Source organism: Prionailurus viverrinus, chromosome C2, assembly GCF_022837055.1.
Source record: "Prionailurus viverrinus isolate Anna chromosome C2, UM_Priviv_1.0, whole genome shotgun sequence".
NCBI lineage: Eukaryota > Metazoa > Chordata > Mammalia > Carnivora > Felidae > Prionailurus > Prionailurus viverrinus.
Genome location: NC_062569.1, coordinates 4,080,457 through 4,106,830, shown reverse-complemented (window position 1 = coordinate 4,106,830; position 26,374 = coordinate 4,080,457). Strand labels below are relative to the sequence as shown.

Below are 26,374 nucleotides of genomic sequence, written 5' to 3'. Positions count from 1 at the left end.
ATCAACGGGGGACGAAGCCAGCAAACTCTTTCTTCCTTTGATTATCTTTCTTTTCTCCCCCAAACCAGTGCGGAGTGCCAGCTTTCCACTCATGCACACGCACACCAAGAGAGATCCCATTCGTGCAGCTAATGGAAATGACAGGGGGTATGTACCTGGTCCTGAAGACTTTCTCCCCCTGGCCGGGCCGAGGATTCTTCACAGACAGCAAGGCTGCGAGTCAGTTTACCTTTTCCCGCTCCTGACTGGGGAGGGGAGAGAAGAGGCAAGGACAGGAAAATAAAGACAACAAGCAGAAGACGTCCTCCGGCTGTCAAATCGTCTCCCCCCCGCCCTTCACAGGACACCCCCAAGTGAGACTTCGGACACCGAGCTTCGAACTGGGGGCTCAGTGCTGTCTGTGTGCCTTGGCTCCCAGACTGAGCCCCCTGGGTTGGTGGGGACGCAGGAGGAGGAGGACGTGACTGCGTGGACGTAAGGAAGGAACGCTTTTAGCAAACTGTGCCCATCACATCAGAAACATACAAAGAATGCCTTGCTGCCATCTCCTGATCATCTAAGGAGGAAGAGATGACGGAACTAACACGGAGTTTGGGAGGGATCTGAATGGAAACGATGCTTCAGAAGACGAGGAACGGGATCGAAACACCGGCACCTGTTTACTTCGAGGGAGAAATCCACCGGGGCGACTAAAACGTCTGCCCCAGGTGTCGCACAAAAGGACAGCCAAACAAGCCGGGGCTCACTGTGTAAGGCACTCTCAAATCTGCAATTGTGAGAAACGATCAGATACACACATTTGCGGCCACGTGAACACTAAGCGCTCTAGTTGCAAAGCCTAGGGAGAAAAGACAAGTGTCAACAGGACCCCCTTCCAAGCGGGCAGGACCAGGAGAGCCACGATCCACACGCGACCGTTTGAACTGTCGGCAAATCTTTTCACCCCAGTGTGGACTATGCAACTGACATCCGTGATACCACGTCAATGTGGAATCTCCAGAATCCTACCTTGGATTTTCTTCTTTCTTGGTTCTGAGCTGCCAGCCGCCTCTGTGTGTTGGAAACAAAGTAAAACAAACAAACAGACAGTAAACCAACAACCAGAGAGAGAGAGAGAGAGAGAGAGAGAGAGAGAGGTGTCACTAGAGTCCAGAAATCAATAGGAACAATAAGGTCTTATAACCACTGAGAAGGACTCCCCTCCCCCTCTCCCCCCAACTTTTGACCTTTTTAACTTTTAGCTCCTTCTCCTTAGAGCAGCCATGCAAGGGGGGGAAAGCTGACCTTGAAGGCTTTTGACCATTATGTGGTTATCTGCCTTTGTTCACTGGTACGTACATAAAAAGAATGAACACTATTGTAGTTTGGTTCAAAGAAAATCAATACAGGCTATTTGCAAATACAGTTGGTTTTCTCTCTACCAAATCTCCTTCTCTCATAAATCATGGTGTATTTAATCATATCACCTTTTCGGTACTGTCAGTCACTCCCAACAGCCCCAATACCCCCTTCCGTCCCTGGCCTGCCCTTTTCTAGGGCTTTCTCTCTGTCTCTGTTCCTCTTGCCCTCTCTCTCTCTCCCTGGCTGTGAATTCTAGGGCTTAGGTTGGTTGGCTCATATGAACTGAATCTTAGCCTGCCCTCAAAGGTCCACAGAGCTCACGCCTTTGATTTTTCTTAGTCTCATGATAATGAGCTGAGTCTTCAGCTTTCCGTGGAAGAGCAAATCCATTTTTAAGTCTCAGCCAGCCTCAAGCTGCCTCAGGGAGAAACCCTTCTCAAGCTCCACGAGGTGGTCTGGAAATCACTCTGGAGGTGCCATGTGCAAATTCAGTCCTCAAAGAGGATCTCTGGCCCTTGCTTTCATTTCAAAGGGCATTTCGGAGCACGTTTTGCTCGGGGAGAAAAAGTAATTAATACTTAGGAAAGGAGAGGATTAGCTTTATGGATTTCCTATTCATTTCGTAGTCAAACTCTCCAGTGGAGACAAAGAAAAGAAAGAAGAAAAAAAAAAAAAAAAAAAAAAAAAAAAAAAAAAAAAAAGGAAAAACCTCCCAAGTGCTCCGAAAATAAAGGAAGGGAACTGCACCCAGTTGTGCGAGAGACTAGGTTTCCAGGCTCACCTGCAATTCGAGTTTCTCCTCTTCATCCAGACTCTCGGATTTCACAATGCCATTCTCTGGCGTGGCCGCCTCCTGCTCAGTCCCGCCTTCCTCCACGATGGCCGGATTCAGGTCTCCTGGCTCGGACATCCTCCCGGACGCAAATCAAAATCACAAGGTTCGATGCCCTACGAGGTGAAGAAGTCAGAACGTAAAGTCAGCGCACTGTAGAGCCTTGACTGTTATTCCCGTGGCATTTCATGTCTCCTTTTGTATTCGAATTCAAATGAGCGACTCGGGCGGCTCTGTCACTGTGACACGAGGGGAGAACGACGAAGCCAGATCAAATCCAGTACCCGAGGCAAACGCGAGAGGCAGATTCGGGCGCCCTCTCCACACCCCCTCCGCACCCATACACACACACGCTTGCGAATACACACCTTGCCATCAAAAGGGGTCGACAAATCTTAGGTGGAGACGCGGAACTCCCACACATCTACCAGTCCCTATGCCCCACGACAAAGCAGGGGAGAAAGAGAAACAGAGTCTCCGTCCAACTCCTGGAAGAAACGACCCTCCGCCGCTGAGTCACGAGGTGCTCTGGGTGTTGGGCGGCAGGCCCCAGACGATTCGAAAAGTATTTGCGAGTTTTCAACCGGAGGCACGCTTTCCCAGGCACGGGGAATACAGGACGCCGTGCGAGGGGCAAAAAGCAACCGAAGAGGTAAGGATTCCGTTCGTACACGGCATCTAAATTTGGCAATAACACTTTCAGGGCCAACGCTGTCCGGCTTCAAACTGACAGCTCCATTATTGAAGCCAAAAGTGCTCTCCCAGGCTCCCGCCAGCCGCTGGGGCTGCCCCGACCCTGTAGAAGGAAGTCTCTGGAAGGCGGCTCTAATGAAGCTATGGCCACTGAGCCCTGCTCCTCGGGGCTCACACTAGACCACTACATGGACACTGGAAATGGCTTTCCAAAGGGAGAGCCTGTTACCATCTTCTGTCCCCCGACCCCATACCACCCCTGACCCTTCCCCTTCCTGATGGGCGGTCAACCGAGGTGCATGAATGACTGAGCATTCACTTCCCCCTCGGTTTTTCTTGTTTTTTGTAAGATGTGAGAAAAAAACGCAGAGGAGAGGGAGGAAAGACACACGGAAGGAGTGAAGGAAGGAAAAAGAAAACGAGAAAGAAAGACACCGTGACCCAGAAAGTCCATCTGTCCACAAAAGTTCTTCCACAAAATTCCCCCAAAGGGAGGGCTGTCCTCCTGCCGCTCATTACCACGGTGATTATTATCGGACACAACGGTGGTAACGTTTCCCTGGGAGTGTTTAATGGCCATTTACTAAATTCAGGCACTTGACTTCCCACTGCATAGAGGAAGCATGAGAAAAATCTCGACCACAGCAACTTCTGTGGCAAATCTGCTACGATCCACCGTGACAGAACAGATGGCACCTAATGATATCTTTAAAAACAACGCAGGCTTCCTCAGCAAAGGATTATGGGAATGCCAAAGGAAGACTTGCCCAAAGGCTGGTACTCGAGTCTGTGAGTTACTGGTGAGCAATGCTTTCAAGTCGGAGGAGGCTTTAGGATCTTCCATCCAGCGTATTCAGACGGACGCCTCACACTTTAGTGACACTGGCTGGGCTACGTGTGTAGCTAACGAAGGTTGTTTCTCGAGGGCAAACACCGTGTTTCTCAACCTACTGGGTAGGGGGAGGCGATGGGACTTCACGGCCCTGACTCTTTCTTCAAAGCCTTTCAACGAGAAAGGAGATTGTGACCAACTTTAAAATGGAAGGAACAGATCGAGCTCTACTAACTTTGTAGACTCTAAGCCAGTTGAGTCCCTGTCATAGATGTCTGTAGTGGTTACGCTCACGGACCTCTTCTTGGCACACGTTTAGACAGTAACAAAATACAGATGAGCTGACAGCCAGACAACGAGGCCTTTACCTTTCGTGCAGAGCTCCTGACGTAGATCTTGGCGACTTACTGGCGGCTTCTGTCGCTCTACCCCGGGAAAATCCACACCAGTGATCAGAGACAACTGGAGTCCCATGTCCCCATTAACAGTTCAGAATGCCCATCTCCCTGCGATTCCCTTACACGGCGTGACCCATCGTCAACCTGAAAGAAAGACGAGAAGTCAATAGTCATAATGGCAACGGTCACGGCGGGGCGAACGACCAAAACAATCGGACCCGATTTCTAACGCTAATGACCAGCTTCCAGCAAATCACGTTCACAGCTCGATCAGCCCCACCTGTCTCGGGCTGCCTGCTTCTTCTCTAACGAAGGCTACAGCCCGACTGTTCAAGTCAGAGCGGCACCCACGCAGGGAGCTAAAATTAACGATTGCATTATGCGCCGAAGATTACTCACTTCAATTTTAACCTTTTTTAGTGAAATCTCGCACTTTATATTAAAAAAAAAAAACAAAAAAAACCAACAACCAGTTCGTGTGTCTGCCTCAATGAGCATCCAGATCACCCCGTGAGCTAAAAGTCTTGCCTCCTTTTTTAAAAAAACAAAGGCTCTTTGCTTCAATCGTAGATGAGTATCATATAGTCTAATGCCGTTTCCGTGCCTCCTTTTTAATGAAGCGTACTTGAAGATTTTGATTTAGCGAGCACTGGCTGTAACAGTTAAAAAAAAAAAAAAAAGAAAGAAAGAAAGACAAAAGAAAAAAGAAAACTTTCACCGTGGCAGGGCTGAGAGCACTCGTGCCCTCCCCACTTCCAGTCTGGCATGAAGAATTCCTAATATTCTCCTTGGGCAGTTGAGCACAGTCTCTCCCCGTTCCCCTCCCTCCCCGCCAGGCTTGCCACCACCAGCCGGGCTCTCAGGATTGCCGCCACCAGCCGGGCTCTCGGTTTGACAGCAAAAGAAACGCTGTCAGATTTGCAAACTTGGAGCCCGTGGGAAACAACCCCTCGCTCTCGTGTGCATTTTCTCTTTCTCGCAACTGCTACGGGGGGGGGGGGAGGGGGGGGGGAGCAAAGGCAGCTCGAACGCAAACCCAAAGACGGATCCCTGCTGACGTTTGCCAAAACCAAGCATGGGTAGCTCTCCCTTCCGCGGCAACCTTGGGGCACGCCTGCGAACTCCCAACTGCACGGACACCTCTCCCCATCATACACCCATCTTTGCAAACACCCGACTGCAGCTCAGTTGTTGCGTCCCAAGTTGAGAAACGCTCTCTGCCTTTCCCGGGCCGCACCCCCCTCCCCGCCCCAAGTTTAAATGAGCACAGCTGGCTCCTCACCAGATTTTACCGTGGCTCTAAGGACAACATATTGGATTACAACACCATTTGTTGTGCAAGGGGGGAACAACTGTTGAAAGCGGGATCACTAACGGAGTCAGTGATTTCTAGTCTCATTCCTGTCTTATTACAACGGCCAAGTCGGCTTTCCGATGCTTCTTTTGTTGCTAAACACCATGCAGCTATGAGAGAGAAGCAAACGTGCATTTAGGGCAAAAATGGATCGCTCATCAACAGTCATTTCAAGTTTTCAATTTCGACCGGTTTCACCACGGCCACTTGGCTAACGCCCGATATTAAATAGAAGTCAACACGTCTTACAATTAGGATCTATTTAAGTAACCAGCCCATTATCTAATATGTCTCAGAATAGGCACCAGTGATGGATGGCATTACCACATGTTCTGTGGCTTCTGTTTTCCTTTTCCCAGAGAAAATGAAGTTTTCAACGATCACCGCGATCTTTTGGTCTTCCTTCTCTGATCCTCATATTTGCAAAGTGGCATTTAATCCAGCAGGTGAATGGCAACGTAGTTTTCAAATCTAAGCCTCGGATGCATTATTCCAGCCCCAGCAGGTGGCTACAAGATATAATTCTTTCCACGAAGAAAGAGGAAGAACAAACTGGTATTCACGTAACCAACCCAAAGCGGGAACAGACTGGATGCGTGTGTGTGTGCGTGTGCGTGTGTGTGTGTGTGGTGTAATTACCAGGACACGTTTTGAAATAGCACCGAGCTCCAAAGTCAGCGAGGTATTATTCTTGCACGCCTGAATCATAAAGTTATCATCTACCGAGATAAAAGAGAATATGGGCAGATGGGGATGAGCAGAGGAACATACGGATCACAAATATTTTTGTAACTGATTAAAATTGTTCTCTTTGCTAAGAAAGCAGTGCCAGGAAATCAACCCTACTCCGGCTTTCTGTTCGCCAAGCTACCCGACTCTTCCATGGCTATTTAATCATAATCTGTTCAAATTTCCCCCATTCTCACAAGAGAGCAAAACTATTTTTACCAAGTTATCTTTTATCCAACATCTGAGTAATGGATATTCTGGCCAACTTTCAATTGTGATAGTGGGCTTGGGGGTTGGGGAGAAAAAGGAGACTCTGTACAAATGCACAAAATAAACGTTACTATAGTTCTTTCAGTGGAAATAACATTTTAAACATAATTTAGGGGATAGTATGTCGCAAAGGCAGTCAATCGCTTGTAAGACAAGCTATAGGAAATTGATCAACAAGGCTGTCAGATGTTTACGATGTGGAAAATGAGTAAAATCATTACCATTTCACATTATATTTAGGTTTTCTTCTCGAGCTTACTTCCGAGTTGAAAATAATAGCAACTGTGGGATCGTGGGGATGAGAAAGACAGGGAGAGGGGAGCAAGACATAAGTGGTGGGCTGTCATGTGGTGAGAGATCCGGATTAGACTCAACTTCCAGGAGTGATTTAGTTCTCAGGGGATATCTAAAACAGGAAATTAACGTGGAATTCAACTAGCAAGTCAGGAAGGTCCCTTTATTAGTTACTTTCCTCATCCCTTTTACTAATAATTAACACAGGATGGCTCATCTTATTTCAAACCAATAGAGGCACCAGATGATGAAATAACACAATCAACACTGATTTACTGGAACAATTGAAATATTTCTGCCCTGATGCATCATCCCTTCTTTTTTATTTTAAGCTGGTCCAACCTCTGCAAACAGATGCCACTTGCAAATTGTGGTGACATTAGTGATGTGTCAATTGGCTGTGTAAGGTGTTCAAAAGCTGTGACACCTTATGAACGAACGACCTATCCTATTCTCAAAACGGTTATTCTGTCAATGCTTAAAAATATTTTGAGCATGTAAAATTAAGTTTAAAGAGTAAAAAAAATGTAATTGGAATGTGATCCTTCCAGAGATCAACCATGGCATGAACAGAGTGTACAGACTAACATCTTCAGCAAGTTTGAACTTTTTCCCCAGGTGACAAAAAACACTGATAACAAATTTTCACATCAGTTTAATTTCCCAAAGAAAATTTTCTTGGTCAATACACGAAACAGTCAACCAGGAGCTCTACCCTTTAACTAAGCTCTTTGGTCGACCTAATGCATAGGCATTCCGTAATATTCTTGAGCCACCCGTGCAAATGCCAAAATGGCCAGACAACTGTCTGGGAGACGAAGAACCGAGGGGGATGCTTAAGAAAAGGAATCTTCATACTTGGGTTTTATTTTTTTTTTTTAATTTTTTTTTTCAACGTTTATTTATTTTTGGGACAGAGAGAGACAGAGCATGAACGGGGGAGGGGCAGAGAGAGAGGGAGACACAGAATCGGAAACAGGCTCCAGGCTCTGAGCCATCAGCCCAGAGCCCGACGCGGGGCTCGAACTCCCGGACCGCGAGATCGTGACCTGGCTGAAGTCGGACGCTTAACCGACTGCGCCACCCAGGCGCCCCCATACTTGGGTTTTAGAATTAGAAAAATTCTACACGAATGCTCTCCTTTGGGTTTTAAGAGTTAGGCAGCTTACGAACACGTAGAGCTCTTATGGAGGATATCACTTTTTCTTCTTTACCCAGACACAAACACAACCTAGATCAACATCGAGCAGAACCCCAGTAATGGAAATAATTGGTGTCACAGCTTTGGACATAAGAAGAGCCCCACGATAATCACAAGTGCCTTTAAAACAAGAGAGGTGTGATCTCAGTAAAAACATCCAATGGAGAAAAACCAATGTTTCAATTCTCCATTCTTCTAACAAGTCTTTATGGAACGTCTACTATGTGTGAGGATATTCTACACTATGACATGATATTCAAGTCAACGAATACAGTCTCAAAAGAAGCCACTTTTTTTTCTAAAAATGCAAAATAAAGGTTAAATACTTCTAATGGATCCACATGAGAAATTTCAAAGACGGGTGGAGGACTTTTATTGTCACCATCCACTTTGTGATTTGCCATGAACTGGCAAATAAAGATGACTTCTGCTTTTGTAACTCTAAAATGTTTCCTCCGTGTATCACAAGGTCAGGAAACATAAACTTGGGGAAGCAGCCTGATGCACTTGACCCCAGAGTAAGTATTTGGATCTTCCCCTAGAGTGAACTACTTGATAAAAGTAATTAACATGAAATGTAGGTGGGATTGGTAGAAGATCTTACATTTGGCTTCTAAAAAAACAGGTTACATCACTTGGAATATTTAGCGGAGACAAGAGAAGACTTAGAAAGGACATCATAGCTATTTTCAAACGCTCACAGAATATTCAGAGAGAGAGAAATTAGCCTTGCTTGGTGTTGCTCCAAACTTCAGAACCAAGGAAAAAAGAATAAAAAAGAAGCTACCATTTTAAACATAGAACTACCATATGACCTAGCACTTCAGATATATACTCCCAGTATGTGTGTGTATATATATATACATACATATATTACATATATATATTATATTATATATATTATGTATATTACATATATATATACTATATATACACACACATCCAAAAGGATTGAAAGCAGGGACTCGAACAGATACTTGCACACCTGTGTTCATGACAGCATTATTCGTAACGGCCGAAAGGTGAAAACAACCCAAGTGTCCATCCACAGATGAATGGATAAACAGAAAGGGGTACACACATGCAATTGCGTGCCTTAGAGAGGAACGGAATCCAGATACCTGCTACAACGTGGATGGACTATGAAGACATTAGAAGCCAGACACAGATCAAATATTGGATAATTCCACTTATATGAAGTACCTCGCATAGGCAAACCTATAGAGATAGAGAATAGATGTTTCCAGGGGCTGGAGATAAGGAGGAACGGAGTTGTTATTTAATGGGTACAGAGGTTTTGCTGGGGACAAGGAGAAAGTGGTGGGTATAGATGTGGTGATGGTTACACAACACTGTGAATGTATTTAATGCCACTGAATTGTACATCTAGGAAAGGCTAACGTGACGAATGTTATGTTATGTATATTTTATCACAGTAAAAAAGAACCTAAAAAACCTTTTTCTCCCTGAATACGATATAAATCACAAGTAAACAAATCAATATGCAAAAAGATCAAAGGCAGAAAAGGATAGTACCAAGAAGAGGAACTGTCATCCTACTTTCCAAATTTCCTCTGATGTATCAGTAACACATACACGTGAGGGCAAGCTCTATGGATATAACTGGCCTAGGTTGGTACTTGACTCACGTACATACCCCATAAATGGACCATCATCACTCTCACCATCATCTCAGTCTTGACTCTGGCAAGATAAGCTTTGCCATTGTATTTATTTTATCCAGGGTGGACACTGTAAGAATAGAGAGGTTAGGACGCGTTGTTCAGAGAACCTTCCACCGCACCTCTATCAGAATCAAGATGTCTGTGGCCAAGGTGTTCTCTCCGCACAAAGTAACAGACACCATTTCTAACTGAAAAAGACAACTCTGGGCACATTCTCACAGCAACGCAAACACGGGGCTGTCAACACTCTGGATGTGAGAAAGCAGCTGGTCAGGACTAGCCTGTCGCGTCACAGACTCGGAACTTTGCATATTTTCTATTGCCGATAAGGAGACTCTTCTGACCGAATCAATGCCACGGAGAGCAGGACTAATGGCCCCTGCTGCCATCATTGAAGATGACCCAAGACTCCCAGAGAGTATGGAGGACGCTATGGCCGTAACCGCGTGGTCACGGAGACTGGGTCTAGTCTTGGAAATTTTAAATAGTCTCCACCTTGATCATCCACACCGGCTAATGACCACCTTTATTTCCTATCTCATGCTAAGAGTCCAAGCATGATTTAGCCATACACCAGGTAGTACATCATCTGTCTCCAGCCAGGTGCAAACTTAAGTACCCAGAGAACCCCAGCACTGCCAAGAACCTTGACGTCAGCCAGGCCAGGCGACGTCGTGTCAAGTGACCTGGGCTAGAGACACAACCATCGAGTGGCACAGTGGGGTCAGGACTTCATCATTTTAATTGTGGATCAGAGCTCTTTTTAATACCCTGTGTTCCCCCAGTGACAGCTGTACTAGAAACCTCCACCGGCCTCACCTACTCCAGACAATTCGTTTCCTGGACACCGCAAGAGAGGCCAACGCATGGATTTTCACTAGACCGCCATATTCCTTCCCCTCACGTGAGCCAGAAAACACCACACGAGAACTGCACAGACAAGAGCCTCTGACGCCGCTAGGGGTGTCTCCCCTGATTCTATCCCTAACATCACGCGGACATACGTGCGTTTCTAGACATTATTCTCAGCCTTTCTCTTTTAAAATCCTAAAAGCTCGTAAGCCATAATAACAGAATGACCAAAAGTTGGCTGCTGGCTACCCGCCCGATTTCTTTCCTTCTGCGTAGAGAATTCACAGTACCCATCTTTCCAGAAGCCACGCAGGAAATCACATGCCTGCAGGACTCCCAGACAAAGTGTGCCCAGGGTTTGTAGGAAGGCGCTATAAATGTTTAATGTGGCCCAATTAATTAGAGTCTATACTGGTGCCACAGCACATGTAACCTTTGCAAATGAGCGCCTTCCCTGATCTTCAGGCAAAAAAATCAATCAATCAATCAATCAATCAATAGGGCTCTCAGACTTGGGGAGCTACTTTGTCATTCCATGTGTAACGACAACAAATTTTCCGCAAACTTAAATAACCCTGCTGGGATCTTGTGGATAATGTTACCATATAACTTTGCCAAAACAAAACACAAGAAAATGTTCCTGCATAATTAGATCTTCCAGGAATCCCACTGAGTTAGACACTCATCCTAAATATTTCTCTCCCTATCACTGTAGCGTGATCTCCTACAAAAGGCAACGTAGTTGCAGGGATCGGTGGCGTAGGGGGGTCACCAACTGAAACGGTAACTTTTGCCTGGGTGTTATTAATCTCACAGGTGTTCCAACCTCCATACCCTAAATTCAATTCAGTTCAACAGGGTATTCCAAAATGCCCCCTCTCTTGGAGCTCTGGATGCCAAGAAAATAATCCATACTATCTATTTTCAGGTGTTTGTATTGCAGACACCTTGTAACGGAGCGAGAATTTATCACAAAATGCATCCTTTCAACTCTGGCTTAAACGATTCAAAATGATAAAAAAATCATCATAAAGAGAAAAGGCATGTCAAAAAAAGGGCGGGGAGAAATATGAATTTTATTCTGCATATCTGACATGAACTCATCACCTTCCTTTCTACACGAAGTGAAAGATGCGTCTGTCACTTCAAACACAATGCAACTTAACAAATATGACGCAGTGACAGGTGGCGGGGTAGAAGCTAAATGTTTGAGTTATTAAAACCTTTCTTGCGAAGGAGAAGAAAGGGAGAGGCACATAGATAAAATGAATAAAAGCAAAGATAAGTGGAGACGTTATTCCATCCGGTGTTCGAAATGACTGTAAAACTCATCGTTGTTCGCCGCCCCCCCCCCCCCCATGGAAAGGAGGAAAAATTAACTTTTCATCCCGCTGGTATCTTTGTTTTCCACTATATGCCAACGCGACGTTTTGGGGGCCGTAGATCATGAATAGTTCATGCCCGGATGTTGCCTTTGCAGAGTTACCATTGCCTGCGATCGTTACCAAACCTAATGGAAAGAATCAACACAGGGGTTTAAACTTCCCGCCCAGGACCTCAGCTCTGTCTCCCCACGCTCCCCAGCTGACAGCAGAAGACTGGAAAGGTTGTCCAAGGGAGAAGAAGAATTAAAGGGTGTTTCCCACAACAAAACTGCCAAAATGTCTTAAGGGTCTCAAGGGTCTCTGACTGCAGGGGGAATGTCCTCCCCCCAAAAGGGAAGGAGGGAGAAGACACAGAGACGGAAGTATGCTGCCATCCCAAGTACAGAGCGGGGAATTTCAGGAGACACGGGCACAAAGGGGATTCATTTCTGGTCACGTAGGCTAACTCTGGGCTACAACTGCGCCTTGGCACTCTGACAGCAAACTCTCTCTACAGGATTCACCAGCCACGCCAACAAAGGCTTTGCCTGAGTATTGACTCTGACATGGGTAATTCTGGACTGTTTTCCATAGATGCTGACATTGTATCCTCACGTCAACCCTGCACCATTCATGGCCAGCCTGTGGCGGAAAAGACAGCAAGCTGCCTACTTGTCCTCTCTCTCAAGTGCTAAGTCCGCTGGCTGCTGACTCCATCGCTGCAACCCCCAGGTCTCAGAGATGCAAACGAGCCATTCTGGAACAAGCCTCAGTATCTGAATCAAGCAGTAAAGATCACTTCCCCTTACTGAAGTCGCACGGTGGTGGAGATTTCTGCCTGTGGGAGTCTACACCTCTGTATTATCTCCAGTGCTGAGGACAAGGCCTAGGCACACAGTGGGGCTTGCCGACTCAGTGACTCAGTGACTCAGCGACTCAGGGCAGTGTAATCAATCGGCGAGGGCCGGATGACTTTTCTGGGGTTCTGCTTTCTTCGCCTAAAAGCCAAGGCATCTGATCACTCAGAGCCCTACGAATTGGTGCGGGAAGGGGTTAAAGGAGACCCCCCCCCCCCCATGCCCTCCAAGGCCACTAGAAGGTAAAGAAGAAAACGTGACACATTTCTGAATGTATGGATTTCAAGAAGGTTCTGGTCTGGCTGCACTCGGACAGAGACAGAGTGGGCCCTTATTTATTGGCCTTCTGGATAGGCTGTTAGGGAAAGGAAAGAGATGATGCTGGTCCTCAAGGAGCTCCCCGTGTAACCAGAGAATTCAACGGTGAAAGAGATTTAAGAGCACAGCTCCCCAGAGAGCTAAAGCACGTGACACAAAGGATACCCAGCCCCGCGAGCCTCGCACGGAGCGTTTTCTCAAAGCCTTCTGTTCCCAGAGGCAACGTTGACAGCAATCTTAAGGGAACGAGCGGACACAACGAACGGAACGTGCCAGACCGGTCAGGCTGTGGGTAGTTTCCGAGTTTTCTTGAGAAAAGTGATGGCATCCATCAAACACGCGATTTCCCATCATTTAGCCGGCCTTGCTCCCATTTCCAGGCACACAGAGAGGTAGGACCACTCCTCTGTCCTGAAGCCACTCGCCTCTCTGATTCCACGCAGTGTCCTGAGGGCTCTCACTCCGTGGAGCGCTCACCGAAGTGTCACCGCGACTCTGGGGATGACGTGATGCACGCTTCGGGCGCCAAGAAGAAGATGACCTATCCCCATCGCATGTGCCAACTCTGGCCCTTCTTGAATGTCAGAGCCTCTTATTTTCCCTGCTGGGTGTTTTCTTTCCGTGCCCGCCCAACACGGCGTTACCCAAAGTGACGTGGTGACAGCCCTGCAGACCCGGTCGGGAGCCCTAAGAGGCCACCGTGCTGAGATCAACATCTCTGCTCGGGAGGAACGTAAGCGTTCGATGAATAATTCCTGCCATCCTCGGACTTCCCGTTGGAAGAGGCACCTGAAAGGCACGATACATGAAGGCCTTTGACGTCCGCGTGTCTTTGGTTCCAGTGGGGAGCGACGTTGCGTTGGGAGTTTTTCCTCTGAGGGGAGATTCGATCTCTAGGAAGCCTGTTTTCAAGGTAGAGGTAGGAGGGTAATAGCAAAACCACCCCAGGATGCGTGTGCGTTGGGGGATCTCAAGGGCTGAAGAAGGTGCCCCCTTTCCCAGAAGACAGGAAAGCAGCCAGCGGGTGAAAAGAGCTATCTGTCTAGAGAGAGAGGACTCCCAGAGGCTCAGGGAGAACAAATGTATACTCAGTGAGAGCCAACAGGCAAAATAATGTCTCCGAGCATTTACTTCTAAGCCGCCGAGAGCTTGGCTCCATTCGGATCCTGCTCTAAATAGAAGCATCCTGAAGAAATGTTGCAGATGACCAACGGGGGCCATTGGGGTATAATTCCCTGGGCCAGTGTATCTCTCGAGGCAGAAACACCACGGCCACCACTTGGCTTGAAGGAGAAATGGGTATTTTCCCGGGAGGAAACCCTTATCGGTGTGTGTGGTTTTGCCGCGCCCGGGGCTCAGCCAGAAGACATGCCAACTGGTGTGCATGTCGGGGGGGACAGCACCCCAGCTCTGGGGTCACCTGCGGCGATGCTGATTGGACCCCAGATGCTGTTCTTGGAAAGCAACCTAAAGGGAGCACGCGGTTGGTCATTTAAAAGAGGGGGCTGCAGTTTAAAGTCGGCTCATCGGTCACGGGCCCTTGACTGCAACCTTCCTCCAAAGGCTGGCCCTGGCCGAACATGATGACGCCTCCCCCTTCTCCCTGCCCCAACCTCCTGTAAAGTTTCTATTACCTCTTTACTTTTAAGAGACAGAGAGACAGAGGGTGAGCTGGGGAGGGGCAGAGAGAATCCCAAGCAGGCTCCATCCACACTGTTAGTGCAGAGCCCAAAACGAGGCTCGAACTCACGGCTGGTGAGATCATGACCTAGGCTGAAGGCGGGCACTTAACCAACTGAGCCACCCAGATGCCCGGCACAAGTTTCCGTTACTCTTTTAACAGAGTGTTTTCGCTTGAAGGGGCAGTTAAAGGTTAAGGAGTTAGTTGCACTCAAGGCTGCAAGCATTTGTAGGTGAATGCCTTCTGGTGTGATGGGCTCTGACCCCTCGATCCTGAGAAACCCACGTCAAGGAAAATGGGTGTGGTTGCTGTTGTAAATTATCTGTATTTTTAATCTAGTACATGTTGATCATCTTATAAGAAATGCGGGCTGGCATGGGTTCTGTGAGGTATTGCAGCCTACTAGGGTTGGCCACTGATGAAGAAAGAGAAAAAGCAGGTTCTCAAACCATGCTACTCGAAAAAACTGGAAGAAATGGCTGAATTTAAGAGCTACCTGGATGGTCTCGATGGAAGTGAGGATAGATGTCGGCTTGTGGTCCTGGGCTAAATGTTCTTTTTTTTTTTTTTTAACATTTATTTTTGAGCGAGAAAGAGACAGAGTGCAAGTGGGGGAGGGGCAGAGAGAGAGGGAGACACAGAATCCGAAGCAGGCTCCAGGCTCTGAGGGGTCAGCACAGAGCCGGATGCGGGGCTCGAATCCACAAACCGCGAGATCCAGACCTGAGCCGAGGTCGGACGCTTAACCGACCGAACCGCCTAGGCGCCCCGTTCCTGTGACTCTTGAAGGAAAAGGGTCAAGTTCTGTGCAGGAATATCCAAGGATTCTTGACAGCGAGGGTGAAGATTTGGGGTCATTTTATTCATGGATTCTATGGTGCCTAAGCCATGGGCCTGGAGGAGGTTATCTGCTTGGTACATGTATGATGTCATTAAAACTACATAGTCCTTAAAGCGTACTTGCTTTCTACTTTGGTAGAAGAGAACTGCTGGGGACCCGGGGCCAACGGACATTTCTAGAAAGACGTGAGGCTGTCCACCCACTCTGAGGTCTCTGATAGGCAACCTTGCGCTTAAAAATCAAATGGGATGCAGCCTCCCTACAACTTAGGACAGCCTGATCCCTGGAATGAGGCTGGAAATTGGTACTGCGCTGAAGAATGAAAACACACCGTTAAAAGTTGGCAAGAATGTACATCCAGGCTTCAGGTTGGAAAATGCCAGGCTGAGATTGTCTGGGAAAGAATCAAATCTGTGATTTGACATGTCACAGAAATAAAATATCTGCCCATCTTCTATAAGAGGCAATACTCTGCTTTTGAGCTGTCTGCTTATTTGTGCTACCTTCAAGATTTTAAACATAAATAAAAAAAGAGTCCGTCATGGTATTCATAATACACAGCAAGAATCTGTTTTGCTGGATACGGTCTCCTTAATAAAAACTCCAAGGCCTCCACATGGAGAAAAACTATAGAGTGGGGAAAAAAATATCATGACCTTTGTTTACTCATAATGGTAAATCGGGAAGGAAGAGGGGGGAGGAGGGATGGGCAGAAGGGAGGAAGGCAGGCAGGCTGGTCCAACTGTCAGAAACATGCAAACTTAATATGTGAAAATGGAACATGGACTATTTGGGACAATTCGTGATGAAGCCTGCAAAACTTTTTAGTTTTAATGAATAGACTTAAAACTAGAAAGACAAAAAGAGTCAATCGCCCATTATGACTCGTATTTAGGCGGAGGCAACACTGTTCATTAGATAAATAATGTGCTAGGCATAGCATTTCCCTAGATTTGCTGAAGTATGGTACATATATAGGAAAATGTGCCCTACACTTCAAACGATTACACATTTCCACTGGGGGAAAAAAAGGATACAAGGAAAGAACGCAATGGGTTCCTGTAACCTTTCAAAAATAATCTACATGATGACAAGAAAAGTAATTTGAATACAGAAGTACCCGTGAATTCTCAGCACATTAACATGAACCACTGGCCTCGCAAGGTTTAAATACTAAGTAAGGATAAAGGTCCATCTATCTATATATCTAGAAAGAAGAGGAAGGAGGAGGAGGAAGGAGAGGAGGAGGAGGGGGAGAAACCAGAAGAGGGAGAAGAGGGAGAGGAGGGGAGAGGGGAAGGCAGAGGGAGGGAGGGAGGGAGGGAGGCAGGGAGAAAGACAGAGACAGAGTGCACGTGTGTTTGCGCATATACAATTTGCACAATCCCAGGTCTTTGAAGTAATTCTCTGTGGTTCGAAACAATTCTTATCACCTGGCAGGTTCCATTTCAGTTCTGGAAATACTGGCTCTCTGTTGGAAACTCTGTGGCCTGACTGTTCCTGTGAGGCTTGTGCATGCCCACAGATGCCGATTTCAGGTCGGGCCACAAGTATCCTAAATCTCAGAGACCCCAGCACGAGCAAGGGGGTAGTAGCTCAGGAGCGGAACAGACTGGGTGTTCCCTCAGCTGGCAAAACACTGGGTTCACCAAGATGCCAAAGTTAGGGTGGCTCTGCAAACCTCGGACAAGTGCTGCCTCTCCAGATACTCCCTGTGTGCTGGGTAGCATTCATCCGTGAGTTCAGAAAGCCAAATTTTAGAAGATCTGTGTTCTTAAAAAAAATGCTCTGGGGGCACCCGGGTGGCTCTGTCGGTTAAGCATCCGATTCCTGATTTTGGCTCAGGTCATGATCCCAGAGTTGTGAGACGGAGCCCCACGTTGGGCTCTATGCTAAGTATGGAGCGTGCTTAAAATTCCCTCTCTTTCTCCCTCTGCGTTCTTTCTCTCTCTCTCTCTCTCTCAAAAAAAAAAAAAAAGTGCTCTGGTTATAAGCAAAACCGACTTCATCACCTGGCTTTCTCTGGGCACACCCTGGCTGAGTGGCCTGGACTTTGTTGCTGATTTTGTGCCCTGGCCTTGTTATTAAAAACCAGTTGGAAAATTCAGGCAGCCTTCTCGTAAAAGGGATTAGGATGCAGAATTTCCACATATTTTATTTTTTCCAAAGTTCTATAAAAAAATTAGGAGGAAATTTATTCTGTTTTTTTTCTTTCTTTTTTCTTTTCTCCTTAAAGCATGACGACTACATTGTTTGGGCAGGTCTCTTGGTGGCGTCTGAAAGATAACTGCAGCCTTTTCTTGAAATAAACGCTGGACTAAAAGTTTCTTTTCTGAATGACAATAGTAAGTTACTCGTATTCACCACGGTCTGTTTAAAGTGTAGCCTCTAACCTTTTAATACAACCTCCTCCACACACACACACACACACACACACACATGGAATATATATATATATATATATATATATATATTTCTTAAGTGTAATATATACAGCTTTCCCCAAAAAGGTTTGTGGCTCCCATTTTTTATTTCCTTATTTCAGTAGAAATACGCTCCCACAAAAATGAATTCTTCTGTACTGGGGACTACTCCTCTCCCCCAAATGGATAAAAACAAAGTCAGAGATGATACAGGGATGTTCCAGTCACCATTCCTGGTATTATACAACAGCTAGAAACCCAGCATATAAAGATCTGCCTTTTTAAAGCCAGTGTCTATTCAAGGACATATGTGGTGTCAAGATATCGGCTCCACTGCCAGCTTCCAGAGTGCGTAATTTCGGAACGCGGCTGTATCAGTACCAAAGTTTCACTGCAAGTTAAGATACTGTGTCCTATAATTTCCCATTTCCGATTAGATCGTATTTCCCTTTAATTAACTGTAAAGGATCTTACGTTGCTTCTTCCCTTTCTTTTCTTTTAATGCAGCGTCTCCCCAAACTGCAGTTAAAAGTAAGCCAAGCTACGGATGGAGACCAGCTGTCAACGAACGTTGCAAAAAAAGGCTTGCTTCTTCAGGAAGAATCGGTCGCTTACTTACGTGTCTCTCACGTAAGTTCTTTAAAAACAGGGACTCTCCCGCTTTTTCTCGTACTGGAACACCTGGCATTCAGCAACGGTTTGACGAAGCACTCATTTGATAAATTAATACATACACGTGACAAGTCATGAGATTACGGTACCTTGTCATAATGCAAAACGGTGATGTCTCACTTCCAAATTAGCCATTATTTCCCCATTATCCTTATCGCTGCCATAAATCACATTAAAAAAAAAACTACTTTCACTGTGATACAATTTAGGATTTTACATAAAAATAAAGTTACATGCTAATATAAACAGAGCCAATTCCAATACATCTACCGGATACTCACTCTGTGCCTGACATTATGTTGATTAAAAAAGCACAGTATATATGGATCAAATTTTTTTAAGGTCATTTATTTATTTTTGAGAGAGAGACAGAGAGGGAGAGAGAGAGCGAGCTTGTGCACAGAAACAGGGAAGGGCAGAGAGAGTGGGAGACACAGAATCCGAAGCAGGCTCCAGGCTCCAAGCCATCAGCACAGAGCCCGACGCGGGGCTCGAACTCAGGGACTGCGAGATCGTGACCTGAGCTGATGGCGGACGCTGAAGGACTGAGCCACCCAGGCGCCCCTATGGCTTAAATCTGAAACGTCTCACTGTGGAGTAGAGGAAATGGAGCCACAGAGACGCTAACTACCACAGCCAAGATTTTACTCTAGGAAGGAAAGAGTGGGGCCAGAGGTCAAATTCGGACAGACAGGTCCCCAGAATCACCCGGACCTGCTACACTTCGAAGTGAGTGAGGATCACAGACACCACCTAGCAGACAACAATAAATGATAGAAGGCACCGGAAAGTGATGCCAGGGGTGATTCATGGGATGCATGCTTCCTCCAGTCTTTCTAAATATTCTCACGTGACCCTCTTGTACTCTTAGAATTCAAAAAAGTAACCAGAGAGATTGAGAAGAAACCAGGAGACAAGGAGTGAGTCCGAACTGGCTACGGGCAGTGTTAACTGTACCGTGAAGCAGGTTTGTGGTTGCCTCGTCATCACCCATTCCGTCAGAAAACAGGAAAGTAAAGACAATGCAAAGGATTGCTAATGAAAATCAAAGAGTATGGAATGACTGTATCTACACCGATGTGCAGTCAAAGGAACTAAGTCTATACAAAATGTGTCAGATAAATGTCAAAAATAACACTGAAGGGAAACACACTACAGAAAAAACAAATCCTGTAGAGCATTGCTAAAATCTATTTTTAAAATGCCCAAAGAATCTCAAGATTGGTTACATAAACATTAAAAAAAAAATTTTTTTTTAATGTTTATTTATTTTTGAGACAGAGATGGTGCGTAAGCAGGGGAGGGGGAGAGAGAGAGGAGACACAGAATCCAAAGCAGGCTCCAGGCTCCGAGCTGTCAGCACAGAGCCCGACGCGGGGCTCGAACTCATGAACCGTGAGATCACAACCTGAGCCGAAGTCGGACGCCCAACCGACTGAGCCACCCAGGCACCCCACTAATTTTCTTTTTTTTAAGTTTGTTTATTTATTTTGAGAAAGAGCACACGAACCAGGGAGGGACAGAGGGAGAGGGAGACACGGAATCTGAAACAGGCTCCAGGCTCCGAGCTGTCAGCCCGGAGCCCGACGTGAGATCATGACCTGAGTCGAAGTTGGAGGTTTAACCGACCGAGCCACCCAGGCGCCCCAGTTATATAAACATTTAAATGATCACAAAACACATGTTTTGTGCTTGGAATAAATATCAAAATCAATACAACTCAATTGCATTAAAAAATCAAGTCAATAACAATTACAAGCCAGACCGGCCTCAAATTTCTTAAAAATTCAAGGACATTTTTACATGGAGCCACTCAATTGAATATTGTGTTCTAAACTGACTTTCCTCTACAGAGGAATCAACCAAGAAGCATCAGGGACAAATTAACAGTTTGTGGAGAGACCCTGTAACTTAAAAAAAAAATGGGATTCCCTTCTACTTTGTCAATTTGGATTCAGAGAAAGGTACATGGGTGACACCTGTAATCATATGGAGCATTCTGCACACACTGAGCAGTGTCCACATAGGTTTGTCACCTTTTTTAAATGTTTACTTATTTTGGAGAGAGAGAGAGAGAGAGAGAGAGAGAGACAGAGCGTGAGCAGGGGAGGGGCACAGAGAGGGAGACACAGAATCGGAAGCAGGCTCCAGGCTCTGAGCCATCAGCACAGAGCCCGACGCAGGGCTCGAACTCACAGACCGCAAGATCATGACCTGAGCCGAAGTCGGACGCTCAACCCACTGAGCCAGGTGCCCCCGGTTTATCACTTCTGAACAGCTCCTGCCTGCAGCCACTGCTCTTTGAGGGACAAGGCTGGAGCTAAGGGCTGGGAATCTGGAGAAAGACCCGAGGAACCCTCACGCCTTGAGCAACGATCTGGGTACTTTTGACATCACAACGATACACGCCGTCATCTTTTTCCTTTCAAAACCACAAAGACCAGAATCAGTCGAATACCTTTTCATTTAATCTACAGCCAAGGTGTACAGAAATGACTAGAATCCAGCCCCACTCTCTAGGGGAACCCAGGCTTGCTCACAAACCTGGGGAGTGTTCGTTAAGTGGCTTCTTCGTCAACACGAGTGCCTTAAATGGGACGGATTCACGAACTCCTGTGATGTTTCCCCAGAGAATTTGTTTTCTTGTTTCTCAAATATAGGAAATAGCTCATCTTGAATGTTTGATATGACCTCTTAACGTCCACGTGGATATGTTTACATTACATAAAACAACTCTTCTCAGCCATTTTAAAAAGACCTAACAACTACTGCTCTGGAGAAATCGATACACAGATGTGGGTGAATCTCCAAGTCAACACTTTGATTCTGTAGCTTTTTCAGAGTGTCCCGTGTAGATAGCATTGTGCCTAGAACTTTCAGTTGCTTTAACTTCTTTGCTTCTGCAAAACACCAGCTCTCATCATCTGATCTGATTTATTCCTTTCAACTAACATAATAAACAACCAACCAACCAAAAAGCTTAGCCCAAGGGCAATGATGAGGTCCAAAAGCACAGGTCTATGTTCGTAAAGTCCACACAAGAGCTAGAGCTCGGTTCTGCCTCTTAGCCCAGTATCTTTCCAAGCTGCCTCTGTGCATATGTTCAGAGTCACAAATACACACCCAAACATTCTTATATTAAGCCCACGCATTCTGACTTAGGATGGTACCCTCAGCTTTCTCCTTTGAAAGAAAGACAACTCCTTCAATCGGCAAATTCCCCCAAAAGAGGGGAAGTCTTGCTTGTTTCATGCACCTAAACTTTTTCGTTATCACTTGAATGTCAGAGAATTGTCCCCTAACTAGGCCACTCACACACGCGCACACGCGCACACACACACACACACACACACACACACACACACACACAGCAGGTGGGTTAAGCCACTCAGAATGTGCAAGTGACAGTTCTCGCAGGCCCCTCCCCGAATGCCAGATCAGGCCACACTGCAGCCTGGGGCTGGTTCCAGCTCAGAGAACAGAGTAGCAGCTGCTGGGAGCTGGCAGCGACTCAAGTCTCAGCTGTATTCTTGGCCCCCTGCCTCCTCCAGGCACTTACTAGGGGCGCGTGACCAAGGAAACAGCTGAGCCCCCCCCCCCTCCAAGAGGAAATGCAACCGCCATAGCCCCCACCGCCACCTGCTCTGGGGCCAAACAACCACCACGGTCCTGTTGGCTCTTGCGGGGGTGGAACATGGACTGCTGAATCACTCCTGAGCACGCCTGAGCTGCTCTGCCCGGGACAGGCAAGCAAAGGCATAGTCCGACAGGCCTGGGCGGCATCACCCGGGGACCCAACCTGGCAAGGGAATCCGCTACGGTTTGGATGTTCAAATCCCAGGGACCCAGTCAGATCCCAAATGCTGCTTTGGATGTATTCTCTGTAGAATTTTCCTAAGACACCTCCTCTGCTGAACAGAAATTTTGATTTGGGGTTTGCAGTGGCTTGCAACACGGCTGAGGGCACAGGGGGCGGGCAAGTCCCTTCCGAGGTCACCAATCTCCAGGAGTCCTCTCAGCACAACAGAAGTATGAATACGAAGCAAATGCATGAAATGTCTTGCCCCTTCCCTGGCCTGCGACTCACGGCGTGGCCTTCCTGGGGGGCCCTGGAACACAAGACGCGGAACCGGGACTCGGACAGCTTCAACTGCACTCACGTCAGTGCTATTAAGAGACATCTGTGACCTCAAACATTGTGAAATCTCACCCTCCTCTGAGGACACGCCTGTCCGGATCTCAGATTAACACGAGAGGCACTGCTGTACCTACGCTATTGAAAATTCTTCTGGAGAAGGGCAGAATGTTGACACTGTGCCAGGCCCACATGGGGGTCTCTTCTTCAACAGTCTCCGTTTCCTGCGTGCTTTGACATCTTCCTTGATAAAAAGCTGGGAGTGTAGCAGTTCCTTTGGGCTTAAGTAATCTTTGGATACGAATCCCCTGCACCCAAAGTGGGCTTCAGTCCAGATAAGAGAGACCCCGATTGCTGGGAGACTGATTCTTGTTTCCGGGGAGAAGAGGAGAGGTTTGAAGACCTATTACGGGCTATGGGTTCTTTGAAAACCTGACCCACATCTAGTTTAAGGTTTTTCTTCCCAGGAGTGACGCTAGACAATTTTTATGCGATCCTGGTGGATTCTTTGAGACCGACTAGGTCCAGGGCATCCCGGTGTTCAGTTTCTACCTTTCTGGTCAACCTCGGGGGTCGACCCGGATCCCTCTCCAAGGAAGGACGGATTGCTTCTTGGAGGATTATTTCAGCTGCAGAGAGCTGAATGGCCCAACGCCACACTGATCGAGGTGGCTATGGAAAGCCTGGCTCCCTCAACCCCAGCAAGACAACCCCAAGGCCATTCTAGCCGCAGAACAACCCCAAGGAGCTGGTCAGATCTGTTCTCATCCTTCGCCTGAGCTATGGCTTTCCTCCGCCCACACCTGCCCCCTCCCTCTTCCTCCACGGCACTGGGGCCAAGATTTCCCCTTAGTAAACATCCTGCACCCCAAACTCCGTCTCAGGGTCAGCTTCCCAGAAGCCTACCTGGGACACCTCAGGACATCCCTTTGGAAGGTGGAAATCACACCGTGGCAGGAATGAAACCCAGGTTCCGAATCACTCGCTGGCTCCAAACCCTTGTTCGTTTCCCTAACCCCGGACACATCATCGCTCAAGGTACCACCCTATATGTAGTTCCAAAAACACCAGCAGGTAACAGGATGCTGATACCCAGTACACATTAAAGATATCATGAGGACATAGGCGGTGATGCCTTTGTTAAGCAGTTTCTACAAATTATCTCAGTGGCTTCCTCACAAGCACTAATAACTAGCTATTGCTGTTTCCACTCTGCACATGGGATAACTGAGACGCACAGCAGGGCCAAGGAATTTGGCCCAGGATTATACAAATTAAGAGACACTGACCAAGACTCACTTGATCCCCAGAAGATATTTATTATGGTTGTCTGTCTACAGCACCCTTGCCACGAAGAGGCAGGGCAGATGCAGGTCAAAGAGAATTGAATGTGCTGATGTCTGAAATTTTATAGCCCAGCTGTTCAAGAAATCTGTAAGTATTCTGATTTCTCTGTGCCATTGCATGCTCTTCCCGTATTCTAATACAGAGGCAGCCTAAACAGTTACAACAGTGGCTAACATTTGCATCGTGTTCCTATATATCGAGCAGCGTTCTACGCCCTTCGCCAGGCAGGACTCAGAGAGTCCCTTTGTCTTAGGTCTTTCCTTTCCTAAGTCTTTCCTTATGTCCCATCATAGAGAAATTTCTGGATAGCCTCGGGAGGTGAATTTTCAATAGCGTGAACCCTTACTCTCATGAGCACAGCTCGACAGCTGACTTTCGTACTATGACAATGAGTCAATAAGAGAATATGAAATTGCATTAGGTATTTGGTGTTTTACAAGGCTGGGAAGAATTGTGTTTAAATTGGCCAAAGTAACACACTCAGTGACTTGGAGGGCTTGGCCTTGGATGGCTCGGACGATCCACGCGTGTGTGATTGTGTGTGTAGCCAGGCCTGTCCAGGGAGTGCAGTCAATAAACAATTATTTATTCAGCTCCTACTAGGTGCATGGCATCCTGCCAAGGACTCGTGAGAGATATGGTGATGTTTTCGGTCCAGCACCTGCCTTGGGGAAATGTATACGGTGCTAGAAATGAGGACTTCCTCAGCTCAGCTTTTCAAAGACTCATCTTCTCTTTTTCTTGTAAGTATGCCGAACGATCAACTCCAAACGAATCCTTGTGGAGTCTCTCACTAATTTTCCAGGGGAAAAAGTTAGATGAGAGTAAGTCATGCTTCGCAGAAAACTCCTTTTCTCCCAACAAGGTGAAGAGAGCCGTGTTCTTACCAGTAAGAAAGGACCCATTTCCCCAAAAGTCCTCGGTCAAGAATAATTGCCCTCTTGGGTCTGACAACCAGCCATCAAGAAGTGAACTTCAGGAATGTTGTTCCTCATGATCTTAATCTGTTGTTCCCCACACTGAACTGGTGGGAGCGGCCTCCCTCTCTCCCTCCCAGGCATGGCTCTCTTTTTCCAGACCTTTCTGCAGGGATGGGACGGCAGAAATCCAGAAGGAGAGCCAGAAATCCAGAAGGAGAGCGCAAGCCACAGCCCTCGGCAAGGATGGCTTCAGGGGCCTGGGGGGAGCAGGGTTGAAGCAGGGTTGCGCCCCGAGGGCAAGAATGCAGGGGGAGGGGGCTGCAGAGTTTTCACTGCTCATATCTCTAAGGATCGAACCAGAATAAGAAGCTGAAGTCGAAAACCAGCAGAGACGTGGGACAGCAGTGGTGGTCCTCTAGAGGCGGGACCTACCCTTTACATTTTGCACACTGCTCGGCCTGTGAACAGACCCGCCTCTCGCCCCACTGGAGAAACTGAAAAGAACCATTTAAATGTAAACACTCAGAAGCGTGTTCCGTAACTGGGAAACCAGACCTTAGGATTATTTACTAAACCACCTTTTTGCATTGAACCAGGTCAAAAAGAAAGGCGTCAGGGTCCCTAACCCGAGAGCCCCTGGAGGCCGGGGAGGCTCGTTGGGGCTCGAGCCCCGACGTGGCCCTTGGCAGGGTGTCTCATGCTCTCCCGGTGCCAGCAGGTGGTGCAATGCACACCTGCGACTCTTGTTCACAAAACAGCTCTCGGAAGTGCCAGGATGACGTGAATGACGCGTCCAGGAGCCAGTGTCCCCGTGTGTCTCTTGGCTGAGCCGCTGCTGACCCGTGTGGCGGTTTTGGCATAAACAGGAAGCCCCTCCACCTCCGCTCCGCGAAGGTTTCCTCATTTAACAACAGGTGAGGGATTACTGCTTTATGCGACAAGATGAGATTTACAAGTCCCCTCTTCCCTTACCCAGTGCCCGTCTGTCACCTCACTGCCGCGGTTGAGCCTTCCTGTGTGTGCACACGGAGCTCCAGCAGCGCCAAGAGGATCAGTTCAGCGCCCACCCCACGGGGTCCCAAAGTCGTCAGAGAGTCAGGCTGTATGCTCCCCCAGGACGGGGACTATGCCTTGCTTCTTTCAGGGTCTCTAGGAACCACCAAGGTATACGGAACGCGGCAGGAAATTAGCAAACGTCTGTCAAAAGATAAATGGCTTCTGGGAACGCTGGATGGTGTATTAATAGCATCATCTTATAAAACATTTAAGGCACGCACCTTGAAAAAAAAAAAACTGACCTGGTGTGCGGTGGCTGTATGAAGAACGCGAGTGAGA

General features: G+C 47.2%; 1 protein-coding gene across 1 annotated transcript in view; it reads right to left on the bottom strand.

Annotated features, from left to right (window-relative positions):
• ARPP21 (cAMP regulated phosphoprotein 21) overlaps positions 1-4,171 on the bottom strand; it is a 114,771-nt gene extending 110,600 nt beyond the window's left edge. The window contains exons 1-4 of the mRNA XM_047875256.1: positions 4,067-4,171; positions 2,123-2,289; positions 1,009-1,050; positions 156-245 (exon numbers count right to left, since the gene is read on the bottom strand). Coding sequence (XP_047731212.1) covers positions 156-245; positions 1,009-1,050; positions 2,123-2,251 — 261 coding nt within the window. The 5' untranslated portion in view covers positions 2,252-2,289; positions 4,067-4,171. The remainder of the gene's footprint in view (positions 1-155; positions 246-1,008; positions 1,051-2,122; positions 2,290-4,066) is intronic.
• Positions 4,172-26,374: the final 22,203 nt, after the last annotated feature.